This window comes from Lutra lutra, chromosome 6 (genome assembly GCF_902655055.1).
Source record: "Lutra lutra chromosome 6, mLutLut1.2, whole genome shotgun sequence".
In the NCBI taxonomy this organism is placed as follows: domain Eukaryota; kingdom Metazoa; phylum Chordata; class Mammalia; order Carnivora; family Mustelidae; genus Lutra; species Lutra lutra.
The window spans coordinates 65749279-65765591 of NC_062283.1; the positions used below are offsets into that span (position 1 = coordinate 65749279).

General features: G+C 40.8%; 1 protein-coding gene across 3 annotated transcripts in view; it reads left to right on the forward strand.

The window, feature by feature from the left end:
• Positions 1-417: 417 nt before the first annotated feature.
• The window catches only part of KIF6 (kinesin family member 6), a 465466-nt gene continuing 449570 nt past the window's right edge, over positions 418-16313 (forward strand). For 2 of the 3 annotated variants that reach the window (XM_047733172.1, XM_047733171.1), the window contains exons 1-3: positions 418-572; positions 4636-4745; positions 10379-10453. In XM_047733172.1, the coding sequence (XP_047589128.1) occupies positions 507-572; positions 4636-4745; positions 10379-10453 (251 nt within the window). In that variant the 5' untranslated portion in view covers positions 418-506. The remainder of the gene's footprint in view (positions 573-4635; positions 4746-10378; positions 10454-16313) is intronic. The other variant, XM_047733173.1, reaches the window with a different exon arrangement.

Sequence of the window (16313 nt, forward strand, 5' to 3'; positions counted from 1 at the left end):
CCTGATCTCTAAGTTGGCAGACGCCGTTGTGCTCAGCTCGGGATACCGCCCAGCCAGCATTCTGCTTGTCACAGATCAAGTGACATTTCTTCAATGAATGAACAATAAAAAATGGAATGACTTCAGTGCTAAAAAGAGGTGTTGGCACAGAGAAAGAATGGATTAAGGAATCGGTCAGGGCATGGTGGTTGTCACCCCATTAACCACTAAGTAGGCCAGCTGTGGACGTAAACCTGGTGCCCAGACCTTGACCCCGCGCGTGCGCAAGGATCGCCGCTCGGTCCGCTCCAACCCCGCCCCAACCCCGCCCCTCAGGACTTCCTTTCAGCCCTCTGCAGTCCGTAACCAATTAGGGAGAGGAGGCGGTCCTGGCTGGCGCGGTGCTCCTTGGGTAGTGTCCCTAGTTACTGTTGCTAAGGCTGCGGCTGGCCGGAAGTGGTGGGAGTCAGAAGTTTTAGGAGCACCCTCCTGAGAGAGGTCAAGGGTCAGTGCAGAGCCAAGAGGACATGGTGAAGCAGACCATACAGATTTTCGCGAGGGTGAAGCCCACTGTCCGGAAGCAGCAACAAGGGGTACGGGCAACGAGGGCGCCGGCGCGGCGGGGCCTCCCAGGCAGGGGAGGGACGGCACGCGGGGCCCTAGGTTAGGGAGGGGGTTTGGCGCCGGGCGCCAGAGGTCGACCCGAGTCCCGCACACTCAGTTAAGGCGCCGCCCTGGCGGCCACGGAGACACGAACGCCGCGCTGTCAGGGGCGCGGGCAGACAGCCGGGCCACTCCCGCCCTGCAGCGCCCCGCGGGCACGGACTCGGACGCTGTGCACAGAGCCCCGCACAGGCGCCCGGCACACGTGTTCACGCAGGGGCCGACGCGGGCGTCTGTGCCCGAGTGCGCGCTCACAGGGGCCGCGCCTCATCTTGCGCTCTTCTGGCTCCTTTCTGGCAAGCGGTCACGCAGCTCTGCACACTCTGCGCACACATAAGCCCAAACGTCTTTCTCAGTCGAGCGGCAGGTGCCAGCTGGAGATATGTGTCCATACACGTCTGAGATGTTACCGATGATGTAGGTAGTTACACAAACTCAACACCTATGACTGTGGCTCTGTGCACGGTGGGCCCTTAGGAATTTGTTGCCTAACTACATCGTCCTTCTGCGACACAAACATGAACCTTTGACATAATACTTCTTGCAGATACACATATTTATGCATCTCAAAGCATATATATATTTTAAATATATTTATATATTTAAATATATACATTTTTAAAAGTATATATATGTATACATATATATACTTTTCATTCAGAAAACATCGACTGAGCATTTACTAGGTGCTTCATCTAGTGTGCTAAGCTCAGAGGTACAAAAAGGTTAAGATTTTGCCCTTGCCCTGAGAAGAGATGTGCTTCTTAAATGTTTCAAAACACTTTTTTTTTCCTCCCTAGAAAGAGCACAGTCTTTCTTACCACTTAGGTATTTTGTCTGCATTATCTCTGATTCTCAGGAGAACTCTGCAAGGTCGATGTCATTTTCCTCATTTTGTAGATGAGGAGACTGAGTCTCAGGTTAAATAATTCGGTTAAGCCATCCACCCAGTGAGTGGCAGAACCAAATTTTAATGAAGGACATTTTATTCTAAAGTTCTTGGCTCTCAAGACCAAACTTTTTGCCTCCCAAAGTGAGAACTTAGGTAAGGGCAGTCTGGGTCTTACTCATGAGTGCCTGGAATGGGTATATTATTAATAATATTTTATATCTATTCCATATCTATAATATATATATGTAACATCATAGTATATCATAATGTAGCATTTGCATTGTGCTATTTATGTATTTGAAAAAAGAATATGGCATCTTTGTTATCATTATCATCAAAAGTTTTTTTACTCATGGACTACTTGAGGATAAGGTGCATGAGGAGACTCCATAGAAAATACAGACTTTTTTTTTTTTAAGGAATAAAACAGTGTAGAAAGGAACCATGGATACTTTAGTATTTTCTCTCCTCTTATAGTCACTTAGAAGAATGTTTTTAAAAGTTAATTATGTATACCAAGTGTTTTATATGTAAAGTCCCTCTATACCTCTTCAGATTCTTAGCCAAAAATATTGAGCTTGTCTACATAGACTCAGCAGTGGGAAGCAGGTGTTTGGATTTGGTAGGATTAGAGGATTGGTTGGGTGAGGGGGTGGAGGGAGTATGATAGGGGGTTGATGAAGAATCCTGGGTGCTATTTTGAACTTTCTCTTTTTTTAAAGTGCAGTGTTTGGATATTTTACTGTGCTGCCTTTTGCATTTCTTTGGTGAGATTCTGTAGGGTGGATTGTTTGATACTCCAGGAAGTATTTTTAGGTGTTACTATGTTTTTAAATAGCAGATTCTTACCACGATGCAACATTATGCCACATACACAAAAATAAGAGAACATAGCTGAACACACTTTGAGTTAGTGTATTCCTGCTCTCCCTTAGAAATACCACTTCTAACACCCGATCTTTTTGCTCCTGGAGATGTATGGTTGTTTCTTTGCCTGTGACATTCAACTAGGAATGATTCAAAAGTTGGTTTCTCTTTCTTTCTTTCTTTCTTTCTTTCTTTCTCTCAGATTTTATTTATTTATTTGAGAGAGGGAGACTGAGCAAAAGCGGCAGAGGGAGAAGGAGAAGCAGGCTCCCCGCTGAGCAGGGAGTCTAATGTTGGGCTTGATGGCAGGACCCTGAGATCATGATGAGCTGAAGGCAGATGCTTAACTGACTGAACCATCCAGGCACCCCTGTATTTTTCTTTCTTTCCTCTTCATTTTGTGGTTCCATTACTTCATTAGTCTTATTCCTTAAGGTAATATAAAGTAAATTATAATAATCTATAGAATGGTAACTTAGAAGATGCATAAGACAAACCTCTGATAATTTTAACAATGGCCATGCTTTTCATTTATATAGTGCTCAGTACATTTCAAACATTCATTCTTGCATTTCTTGTAATTGCCTTCTGGGCCTTAAAACCCCCACTGTGTCTTAAATAAGTATTGTTATGACTAAAGGTAAAAAAGTCAATCTATTAGACTAACTAAATTTTCTGGTTGAGAGGGACTTTTCTCAGTGCCTCAAAGAATGGCTTAATCAGCGAGAGAGAGGGTCTTTTCTATCTTCGGAGCACTGAGTGTTACAGAATTTTTGAAAACACCGTGACTCGCATTGAAAGGAGTACCTCACTCTTGTATGTTTCATGTCTTAACACACCGCTTTCACTCACTCACCTGCCTAGTCATTAACTTTTTTTTTTTTTTTTTTTGGTGTAGTGCCCTACAGGATATAATTTTTAAATGTCTCTTGAGAAAACCTAGTTATGGAAAGTCTCAGACCTGATGCCATTACTTTCTACAAATAATTTTAGTTTACAGGATGACTTTTCTGCATGAATTCTTCACATTTTAGGTGAGAAGTTTCAATAAAAAACTGCTTAGGAAAATTATTTACTTTTGGGAGATTTAGGTAAGCTTTTACTTGTTTAAGAACATGACTTTTTTCCCATAATCAGGCATCTAAATGAGTCTTAAACAGGAAGTATTCCCTGTTAGAAAGACTTTTATTTCCTGGTGAAAGACAAGAAGTCTTTTAAAAAAACAAAACAAAACAAAAAATCCTCTCGATCTAATGACTAACATTTTTTATGGTGCATTACAAAATACTTCCATTTCCATGACATCATTTATCCCCACAGCAATCTTGTAAGGAAGGCAATTCTGTTTTCCTCATTTTATGTATAAAGGAACTGAGATTCTGAATATGGTGGCTGGTCACACAGCTGGTATATTGAGCTCAGTGTTGGACACAAGTCTTTGGGTACCAAGTCATGCTATTCTTTATTACACGTGACCTCTTTATAGGCTTAATCCTTGATTTTCCTGGCCAATAAATAAAGGAGTAGGTAACCAAGAAGAGAATCAGAGAATTTGCAGTGGAACAGGTGCTTGGTTAAAACCCTTCATTTCCATATCAGTTTAGAGAGGTTAAGTGATTTCTTCCAGGTCCTTTGCTAATTAGTGGCTGAGCTGAGAGGAGAACCTTGAAGATGACATCAAAGACATGAATTACATATATCTTTTGAAACCACATGTCTTTTATCAAATCCTGAATATGTCTCATGGAAACTTGGGCTGCTTTGAATATAACTTGAATTAGAGCATTCTTGTGAGCTCTCTGAGAAGTCTCAGACCTAGTCCTTTGATCTATGTCGGCCACTTTGTAAATGCTCAGAAATGCTTATTCCTCATAGAAAGATGTTAATTTCTGGTACGTAATTCCAAAGCAGTACTTAGATTAATGTCCTGCTTTCAGAACTATTAGTTTCTCAACAACAGAGACATTCAGATGCTCAAATTTGAATAGTAGATCATTCAGAGAGGACCTGAGCTTTGGTAGAGCATTGATTTAGATTTTACCTCTTTTTCTGTTCCATATATTTTTCAGAGTCTGCACACAGTTCAAAGAGGAAAATTATCCAAATTATAGTATGTTATGACTTATCTGGAGTGCAATTTTTTATACAATTACAATACCTATCATAATAACATGGTCATAATTCAAGCCATAATTTTACTGTGCTATATTCATTTGCTGCCTTCACATTTGCAGATTTATTCTATAGATGAAGATGAAAAACTAACCCCTAGCCTGGAAATTATCTTACCTCGTGATTTGGCAGATGGATTTGTGAATAATAAGCGAGAAAGCTACAAATTTAAGTAAGTTTCTCTTTTGCCTTTGCTTCTGTTTCACTATTGAACTAACTCTTGTGGTGCATTAATTATCCCCTGTGAAATCACTAGTGCCATTTCTTGGGGAGAATGTGGTGCTATTTTCTATGTCATCTAGTAGGTAGATTTCAAGCTGCCTTTTCATTGCTGGGCCCAGAGTTGAAAAGAGGGAGTGTTTCCTTTCCTTTCTTTTTTTTGTTTAAGAATTTATTTATTTATTTGACACAGAGAGAGCGAGCGAGAGAGAGAGAGAGCATGCGCGAGTGCTCTCACAAGCAGGGGGAGCAGTAGGCAGAGGGAGAGAGAGAAGCGGGGTCCCTGCTGAGCAGAGATCCTGCCCAATGTGGGATCATGACCTGAGCTGTAGGCAGAAGCTCAACCAACTGAGCCACCCCAGCACCCTGAGGATGTGTTTCTCTCAGTCCAAGATGCTGTCCCAAGATCCAAGCCTTTCTTTGTTACATCTATTTCTCCAGTGTTGTCCTTTTCCTCCTTGGCCCACTATGATTTAGGACTTATAGGAAGCTCAGTGTATGACTAAACTTTATTCAAGTTAGTACCTCAAGGTATAATCTGTGTGCTGTATCCATGAGCTTTCTTTATAACATAAATGATATCTGGGTCTCATATGCCCATATGCACACTCCATATTTCTACTGTGTCATGTAGTGGCCACTAGCCACAGGTAGCTCTTAAGTACTTAAAATGTTGCCAGCCTGAACTGGGATGTGCTCTAAGTGTAAAATACATCGAGGATTTTTGAAGGCTTGGTGTGGGAAAGAAAAAAAAAAAAGAATGTAAAACATCTCAAGAATTTTTTCATACTGATTGCATATTAAAATGATAACGTTTGGGGTTACATTGGATTAAAAATAGGTTCTTAAAATTAATTTCACCTGTTTCTTTGTTTAAAAAAGTGGCTACTGGAAAATGTTAAATTACATATATACTCACATGTGTGGATTGCGTTCTATTTCTCTTGGACAGTGCTGAGCTATAGGGATCAGGCGAAACATACCCAACAGGCACCCCTGGATTGTCGTCAGTGCCTTTTGTCCAAATTCTCTTCTTCTTCTTTTTTTTTTTTTTAAAGATTTTATTTATTTATTTGTCAGAGAGAGAGAGGGAGAGCACGCTAGCACACAAGCAGGCAGAGTGGCAGTCAGAGACAGAGAGAAAAAGCAGGCTCCCCACTGAGCAAGGAGCCCGATGTGGGACTCGATCCCAGGACTCTGGGATCATGACCTGAGCCGAAGGCAGTGGCTTAACTGGCTGAGCCACCCAGGCGTCCCAGTCCAAATTCTCTTCTGGTAGCCAGGCCTTGAAATGGGGGATTTGGGCTCCTTTATGCTGCCTTTATTCTCTGGTTTCAGTCTGTGCTATTTTCTTTCTTCCCAACTTTTGGCTTTTGAAGAAGTTTGAGCCCAAGTCAAAGCCGTATTTGATCTCTACCTAAATTTAGGTAGTGGATTTCTGGGTCCCCCGGAAGGAATCCTTATTGCTGTCTTGCATTTCTTTCTGGGCTGTTTGGCTTAGGCCCTGTTTTCATATTGGTTTTGCCCTTGCCCTTTGCATATAACCAGCCCAGATATTTTTTATGGTTTTCTCTTGAATTCTTATATTTATTTACTTATGTCTCATAAAATTCTCATTGGTCTTGACAGTTTATCCTTTGTGTCTCATTTACCCCATCTTCTTTTATAGCCCATCTTCTTGTGTCTAGCAGATGGCTGCAGAGTAAGGTGTGCTTACCCTGTCTTTTTGGCTCCCCATTGCCTTTCATTTTGTTCTTTAAGGAACAGCTTTATAATACATGACTTACTTTTTCTGAAGTGGGCCTTCCCCAACTGATGTAAGCATGCCACATACGTCAGTGGCTATGACTTCATGACAGCTGAGCGGGGTCAGTCTCCTTTTATAAAGCCACAGTTTGCTGAAACATTTTATTCAGCATGATTCTATGTGATTGTTAGGAACAACTGGCCATGTGTCTATCTATTGTCCTTTTCCAAAGTATTCTTTATATTATATAGATAGAAACAGTGCATTTAAACATGTTCATTGAAAATGTGTTATTTGCTTTTTTTAAAATCTTACTCATTCTTTCTAAATCTCTGGATTAAAAATATTGGCTTTGCATTTTATTTTTATTTATTTATTTATTTAAAGATATTTATTTATTTATTTGACAGACAGAGATCACTGGCAGGCAGAGAGGCAGGCAGAGAGAGAAGGAGGGGAAGCAGGCTCTCTGCTGAGCAGAGAACCTGATGCAGGGCTCGATCCCAGATCCCTGGGATCATGACCTAAGCTGAAGGCAGAGACTTTAACCCACTGAGCCACCCAGGCGTCCCTGGCTTTGCACATTAAATCAAGAAATTAGTAAGGTATTTAACTTATACCTATGTTCAAAGATAAATATTTCAGCACCTTAAGGGTGTTTCGTCCCAAGAACATTCATTCATTCAGTCAGTAAATGTTTATTGACCATCCTCCGTGTGCTGTTTTAATGGCTAGGAACATAGCAGAGAATGCAACAAAGGTCCAGCTTTTATGGTGCTTACATTTTAGTGAGAGGAGGTAGATAGGCAGATCCTTAAGTACAGTGTATATCAGAAAGTGTTAAGTGCCACAGAGAAAAATAAGGCAGGCAAGGGTAATAAAGAGTGCCAGGAAGAAGGGCCGCAAAGGAGAGGGATAGAATATTTCATAGGGCAGTCAGGGAAGGCTTCCCTGAAGGGTGATATTTGAGCAAAGGCTTAAAGGAGGTGAGGAAGTCAGACATTCAGATATTGGAGGGATTGGGATTCCAGGTCAAGGAAAAACCAAGAACAAGTCCCGGAGATGGGAGTGTGCTGGCATGTCTGAGGAAGACTGAAGGGGTCTGTGTGGCTGGAAAGAAGAAGGTTAAATGGAGCAGCTGAGTGGCCAAATCCTAGGGAGCCTTAGAAGTCATTGTAAGGATTGTTTGGGGGAAAAAGTCATTGTAAGCTTTTCCCTCCCAATGTCTTTTGGGAAGGTAATGGAGGGTTTTGAGCAGAAGAATGAAATAATTTCACTTAGGTTTTAGCAGGATCATTTGTCCTAGCACCTGAAAAATAGACTGTAAGAGCAGTCTGTTTCAAGCCCAGGGAAGAAATTATGGTAGCTTGGGCCGGGGTAGTAGCAAGTGGAAATGTGGAGAAATAGTTGGATTCTAGATGCATTTTGAAGGTCAGAGGTGACAGAGTTAGTGAACAGGTGGGACTGAGAGTGTAATGGAGAAAGAGAGGACTCAGGATGCCCTGAGGGCTTTGGGCTGCATGTTTAGAAGGAAGGAGTTGTCCTGTACTAGGATGCGGAGGACCAGGAAGAACAGGTTTGGGGTGGGAAGAGGTCAACATATGCCAAAGTCGAAATGGATTTTACAAAAAGCCTACTCAACTTCCTGATAACTTAAAAGACCTCCTCAGAATCAGGACGCCGAAGTTATGTTTCAGGGGCCTTCAGGGGCCGGTACTGATTAGCTCCAGGGCTATGAATAAATTGCTTTATCTCCCTGGGCTTCAACTTCCTTTTCTGGAAAAGATTCCACGGAACTCTTTAAACTCTCTGATTCTTTTTTGTCCTTCCATGGTTTTCAGATGCCAGCTGATCCTTAATGACTTTTCAAATTACTAGGTAACTACATTACATAAACTTAAATATTTTGGGATGATGATATTTGGTCTTTAAGTACCATTATATGATTTACTGAAACTCCTGCCGTCTCTTGGGTTTACATGGTGGTCGATGTAATTCCGATTACTCTGGGAGGTGGAGTTGGGAATGGCTGATGGATTCACTCAGACGTGGCCAGCCTGGTTGAAGAAGCAAATCAGCCCGATTGCCATCATCCTCAAAAGCACCGCTGGGTCTCTGCTCAGATATCACAGTAGGTAGAGCTCTAAAGAGCACTTGAGCGGCCCTGTGTTATGTCTAGCGTTCATATCTGAAGCTGTGACGCACCTGCAGGGTTTTGAGGAGTGTTCTGAGCAAACCGGTAAATACTGCTGTCTAAGATATAATCTCGCCTGCTAAATGACCTGGTCGCCAGAGTGTCTGACAATCCCTCTCTTTGTATAGTTTCATTATTTGCTTCTTCAAAAGGGAGGTAGATAAGCTCTAAGGATCTTTTGAAGTTAATGTTGATTAAAGACCATGAATTTCATTCCATTTTGTATTTCCTGCCCAGCTCCAGACATTCACCTGAACTCCTGGGTCATGAAAATAGTCCCACATCTCATGTAGTCTCCACTTTTTTTTTTCCCCCTAAAGACTTTTTTTTTTTTTAAATTTATTTGTCAGAGAGAGCACAAGCAGGGGGAGCAGCAGGCAGAGGGGGAGGGAGAAGCAGGCTCCCCACCAAGCAGGGAGCCTAATGCTGGACTCAATCCCAGGACCTGGGGTTCATGACCTGAGCCGAAGGCAGATGCTTAACCAACTGAGCCACCCAGGCGTCCCCATGTAGTCTCTACTTTAATAGACCATGGGTCCCACTTGTGAGTCACAAGTGGGACCCATGGACCAGAAGTTCCTAAGCTATTCTGAAAGCCGCTTAGGATGCGCTCAATATGTTTGTTTTAAAGGTTTTGCTTTAAAGCCACACCACCCTTATTTTTTTTATTTTTGAAAAATTTTAAACATGCAGAAGAGGTGGAAGAATAATGCAGTATAGCCTCTCCTGGACCCTTGGTAGGAGATTCACCGATTGTTAACATTTTGCCCTATATCCTTATGCTTCTCTCTCTCTCTCTCTCTTTTTCTCCCTCCCGCTTCAACCCCTCTCCTCCTTTACCTCCCCATGTGTTTCCTTCTTCCTCTTACTTCCTTCGTGATGTTTTAATGAGGGCCATTCCTGCCAGTAAGCGACTTACCACACTATAAAAGTTACCTTGAGTTTCCCACTGTGCCCATGATCTCATACGAAGCTCAGTCACCGCACCATTGCGAGATAAGAAGCACTGACACCGTTCCACCACCCTACGCCCCTGGCCTTGGCATTCTGATAAAGACATCTCTCTATAGGCCCATCTTGATTTACTTTTTGACTTTTGATTCATGATCAACCCAAAGGGGCAAAACTACCCTGAGAGTTTAAGTGGCCGATACCAGGATGTAGCGCCTACTGATGAAAAATCAACCTCAGTTCACAATTTAAAAACTAAGTTCGATAATCGTACATTTCACAGCTGCGTTCTGTCCTTACAGGTCAGACATCAGAAGTTCACTGGCTTATTTACATCCTGTTCTTGGGTTTCCATTTCACACACTCATCTGGATTTGAATTTGATGCCAATTGCAGACACTGTCCCTCTTGAGGGCTAAAGAACACACAGTTTATTATTTGGTTCAAAGCTGCTGCAGTTTTTCAGAGGGATTTATTGTTCAGATCTTGTCAAAGCAATACTGTTTACCCACCATTTGTATACAGGGTACAACAGCGCAGTGTGGTCAGGACTACAGGGCAAACATTGTGTCAGGTTAGGTAAGCCCAGTGATGTAAATATGGGGTAATTTGCAAAGCTTTTAGGAAAAAAAAATATTAATCCAATTGTGTTTGAAGCTCAGCTTTTCAATAACTACCACTTTCATATTTGCAGATTTCAAAAGATTTTTGATCAGGGTGCAAACCAAGAGACCATTTTTGAAAACATTGCCAAACCAGTTGCCGAGAGGTAGGATTTCCTATATTTTATTCGGTGGGTTGGTGGTTTTTCATCTTGTCTTCAATTTTCAGATAATTGTGGTAATGTGCTTCGACATATCAATTATATACTCATTGCTGCAGGACATGCAATGATGCTAGTATTAATACCTTCTACTTATATAGCTGTTCATTTTAGATGTAGATTTTGAGCCTTAAAACAAACCAGAGAGGTAGAAGAGCCATTATTATTCTCATTTTACAGGCTGTGTAACTGAGGATCGGAGAGATTAAGTGACACTGCTCAGGATTGTGTGGCTCATGGTAATGGAGTGCTGGGTCGGGTACATCACCGTACTGTTACGTCCAGGCTCTTCCTTCAATATAGCATTTCTAACATCTGACCAGAGGGATGAAGGCTGAGGTATGGGTGACACCAGAGGCCTACTAATGGTTGCCCCAGCCCAACCTCACAGTAATAACTACTTTTCAAAGCTTGGCCCTTAACTTCTAGGTCCCTTGTGTTTCTATGTATTCAGATAGTTCGAGGCTATTGACTATTAGAACCAAACTCACATGACAATACCGAATAAATCAGAATGCTATTTTATTAGCATACATTGGCAAAAGTCTCCTTTGGAGTAGACACTCAGGCCCTTTTGATAAGGACATTCTCTTCTTATAGGAAATCTATATGAGAAATTACCACCACCTAAGGTTGCTTTCTCATCCTGGTATCAGCTGGATGATTCTAATGACCTCATAATCTCCAGATACATCTATCTTCATGATTAAAATGAAAAATGTTCAGGCATTCCCCAGGTTAGGATGGTTTAACTTATGATTTTTTGACTTTAGGGTAGTGTGAAAGTGATAGGCATTCAGTAGAAAACCTATTTTGAATTTTGCATTTTGCTCTTTTTCTTGGCTAGTGATTTGCAGTAGAGTACTCCCTTGTGATGCTGGGCGAAGACAGTGGGCACAGCTTCCAGCCAGCCATGTGATCACAAGGGTCAATAACCAATGCACTTGAAGCCATTCTGTCCCCATATAACCATTCCATTTTTAAAATTACATGAGGTATTCAATACTTTATTATCTTTCTGGTGGATGATATTTACCCCCCTGCAGGCTACTGGGAGGTTCAGAGTGCACTGAAGGTGGGCTAGACTAGCCTGTGATGTCTGGTGAGTTAGGTGTATTAAATGCATTTTCGACTTGTGGTAGGTTTCTTGGACAGAGCCCTATTATAAATGGAGGAAGATCTGTATCCTTTAAATAAGCCCATTTTTCAATTCCACTCATCAGTATACCCTTTCCCACAGATCTTGCTGGAAACCCATAGTCACATTTTGTCTCTCAAACTCTGTTTTCTGAATCCTACTCAAACTAAGCCTTTCTCTGTTAAGACAGTCTTCCTTCATGGTGAGTGAAATGCAATCAAGTAGGCTTTGGCTGTTTCAGTTAGAGTCACAATCCGATAACTTCTCCAGATTAAATTCAGGTCTCCTTGACTGCATGTCACACATCTCTAAAATTCTCTTCCTTGTAGTAATCCTTTGGGTTATGTCATTTTTCAGTAAGCTGACCTCATGTGTTTTATTTTGAAACTTCCTAAAGTCATTCAGGGAGGGAGCCTTAGTTTCTGTTTCCTGGATGTCTGGTTCTTTCTCCACTACTAATGAGCTCCTCCATCTTGAGCCCACTTCCCCTTCCAGCTCTTGCTGCGTCCCTAGTCTGGAATTGTCTTCCTTCAGAAATCTGAATCGTTGCCCCCTTAGCTTTGAGGTCTTGCCCATATGTTACCTTCTCAGTAAGGCTTGCCTTTAATAACTGCACTTGACATTGCATTCCCTTTCACACTTCCCTGTTTTATTTTGGTTTTTTAGCACTTACCACCATCCAACATGCTGTATAGTTTCGTTGTTTATTAGTGTTTTGGTCTGTCTTCCACTGGAACAAAAGCTCTACAAAGGCTGGGATTTGTTTTGTTCTCTGACTTGGCAATGACACCCAACCTGATGATGACAAGATTTCAGGAATGACAAGCATTTTTATCCAGGCTGCTCAAGTGTTCTTAGTGGATCCTATCTTTTGAAGAGAAGAGAGAGCAGGGTGCGGGGTGGGAGGGACAGAGAGAGAGGATCTTAAGGAGGCTCCATGCACAGCATGAGCCTAATGTGGGGCTTGATCTCACAACCCTGAGATTATGACCTGACCTGAAATCAGGAGTTGGATGCTTAACTGACTGAGCCATCCAGGCGCCCCTCTTTGTCCTTTTTAAGACTTTTTTCCTTATATCCCATTTTTCCTGAAACTATTTTTGCTGTTTTGTTTTGTTTTTTTTTTTTTTTCTGTTAGCCTTTATCTGGTTTATCTTTCTCCATCTCTTAATTCAACTACCCTGCAACATTTTGTTATATAAATATAAATATAAATATATATATATAGATAGATAGATAGATAGATAGCTGGCTTTTTCCTTTTCAGCCACACTCAGAGTACCTGATCTTTATTTTTTTTTTTAATTTTTTATTTTTTTCAGCATAACAGTATTCATTATTTTTGCACCACACCCAGTGCTCCATGCAATCCGTGCCCTCTACAATACCCACCACCTGGTAAAGAGTACCTGATCTTTAATTGGGTACTTTGACCTGTTTATATTTATAAATAGAATATATAATGATGATAATGATGTTTGGAGCTATTCTTCCTATCTTAATTTATTTTTTCCATTCACCACACTTTATTGTTTTCCTTTGTTGCTGTTTGTCGGTTTGACAATACTTGTTGCTGCTGTTGCTGCTTTCCATTTTCTCCCTGAAGGTGTACATTGTACTTTAACAGCCCCAGTGTAGTTTAAGTTCAGATATTTAAACTCATTTGTATTTTTTCTCAATATCTTAACTTTTTCCCTCTGCTTCTCACTTTGCACACCTTAACTTTGCCTTTCCTACCCCTATCATTTCCAGTGTTGAGACCAACTGATAACTGCATTCTGGGTTGTTGTTAATCATTTTTATTAATAGCATTTATTTAAATGTGTCTCTGAGTTAATATTTATTACTTTGCTCATCATTGTTCCTTATACTCTTCTCTACTTCTTAGATTCCTTTTTGAGTTTTGCTGGTCATCATCCTTTAATAAATTTTTAAATGGAATTTGACTGGGCCTACGATAATCCCAGCTTAAACATTTCCTTTCTCTCATAACTGTGAAGATACTGCTCCATTGCCCCTTCATTTGCAGTGTTGCTGAAGAGATGTCGGTGTCAATCTGGATCTTATTTCTTCGTAGAAAATGCCTTTCTTTTTTCCTTTCTGGAAGCTTTTAGGATTTTTTTGATTTTGTTCTTTTTTCATATCAGTGAATCTGTTGATTGTGTAAGCATGACTATTTTTTTTTTAATTTTTTATTTTTTTCAGCATAACAGTATTCATTATTTTTGCACCACACCCAGTGCTCCATGCAATCCGTGCCCTCTACAATACCCACCACCTGGTGCCCCCAACCTCCCACCCCCCACCCCTTCAAAATTCTCAGATCGTTTTTCAGAGTCCATAGTCTCTTATGGTTCACCTCCCCTTCCAATTTCCCTCAACTCCCTTCTCCTCTCCATCTCCCCTTGTCCTCCATGCTATTTGTTATGCTCCACAAATAAGTGAAACCATATGATAATTGACTCTCTCTAAGCATGACTATTTTTTCATGTATTCATGTGTTCTTGTCTCATTCAGCCACTTCAGTCTGAAAACTCTTATATTCAAGCTCAAGGGTCAGGTCATCATGTTGATAATATTTTTAAGAATGAACAAAATCATTTCCTTCTGTCCAGCTGTTTATTTTCTCTTTTTGGAACTTGTATTTCCAGACCTATCACTTCTCTCCTTCAAATATTATAATTGTCCATTCCTAGTTCCCATCTCTTTGTATTTTGGTTCTAAGTTCTGAAAAAATTTGTTAGCTCAGTCTTCCAGCATTGGTAATTTGCTTTTCAGTTGTGTCGTGTGCATTCTCTTCACCTGTTGCTTAAATTCTAGAGATGGGGAGAGAAGGTCTGTTCTTGTTTATTGATGTAATGTCTGTAATGTCCTCCCTTTTCACTCTGAAGACAATTATTATTTGGATTGGCATTTTTTTCCCCCCGTATGCTTTCTTTTTTTTTTTTTTTTTTTTTTTTTTTTTTTAGTTTTTATGCTCTATTGTTGCTTTCCTGGTGCAGATTTTCCTCAGATATTCGGTGATTTTAAGAAATACTTTGTATTCCCTGTGATTAGTCTTCAGAAATAAAAGCCCAGTGGAAATCCAGCCACTCTACACAGGCCCTTTCAAGCTGTTCTGTTGGGTTAATATATTGTAGCTTAATTTTGGTTGCTGTGTACAATTAAAGTGAAATAAAAATTAGTTCTATTTCTTTCTAAAATAGTGCAATTCAAGATTCTCGGTAATTTAGACTCATCTTTTCCTACCTAAGTCAAAGAATGGTAAGACTGCAAGACTGCAGAGCTGCATGACCAGTGGTGAGAATTTTTTTTTAATTTAATTTAATTTTATTATTATTATTTTTTATTTCTTTTCAGTGTAACAGTATTCATTGTTTTTGTACCACACCCAGTGCTCCATGCAATAAGTGCCCTCCCTAATACCCACCACCTTGTTCCCCCAACCTCCCACCCCCGCCCCTTCAAGACCCTCAGGTTGTTTTTCAGAGTCCATAGTCTCTCATGGTTCATCTCCCCTTCCAATTTCCCTCAACTCCCTTCTCCTCTCCATCTCCCCTTGTCCTCCATGTTATTTGTTATGCTCCACAAATAAGTGAGGTGATGCAGTGGTGAGAATTTATAAAGATTTACATTTGTGTCATTGGAGATTAAGTAAAAGAATCTTCGTGGTTAGTTGTTTATTATTGAGTACATTTCTGTAGGAAGTATTTTGTCATCCTGCATCTTTTGAACATTTTCTGAAATATATCCTGTGTTGCTTAGTAACATGCAGAAACAACCTTTTTTCATATTAGTTTTGCTTATGGATTTTGGATTAGATTTTTATAAAGATAAAATTTAGTAGGCACACAAATCACGCAAATGTGTATAGTACATAGTATTGTATGATATGAAAGAGATTGTAGAGGTTTTTTGGTTTCTTTTTAGTTATTGAAGTATAGTTGTCATACAGTGATATAGTGTAATATTCATTTAAGGTATAAGGAATTTGTGGTTTGATGTGACATTTCACCCAGTGTTCTGGTTCTCAAGCTGGTGTGCAACTATTTTGGGAATATGTAGTAGACTCTCCTGGGTTGCCTGAAGCCACAAGCCAAACGTGGTACCTCATCCTGAGAGCGAATTTGACTGAAAAATTGAAGGAGAGGAGGTTGAACTCTCAACTTCTCTGAGGTCCTATCCCATGCACTTGTAAGTCTACAGAATCCCTGTTTTTTAGTCAGTCTTAGGCTTTTCCTAAAAGCTTGGGGTATAGGAAATATATTTTTATGTGCAGTGAGTGCTTTTGGAAAAACAGAAATTTAGTATTTTAGAAAAACGTAGTTTGACCAAAACGAGTAGGGTGCACACCATCAGGGGGATTGATTAAACCAAAGACAGAGGTCCCCACAGCTGGCAGTGGACAAGCTAATGCATCTGCAAGGCAACGAGGCCAGCCCGGTGATGATGCTTTTAGTCACCCTGTGAACCAGAGAGTGTGTGTGTATGTGCATACAAGCATGAGGCGGGGGGAGGGGCAGAGCGGGAAGCAGACACCCTGCTGAGCAGGGAGCTTGATGCAGGACTCAATCCCAGGACCCTGGGGTCGTGACTTGAGCCAAGGCAGATGCTCAACTGACTGAGCCAGGCACCCTGAACCAGTTCTTTTTAACCTCTGATTTTTAC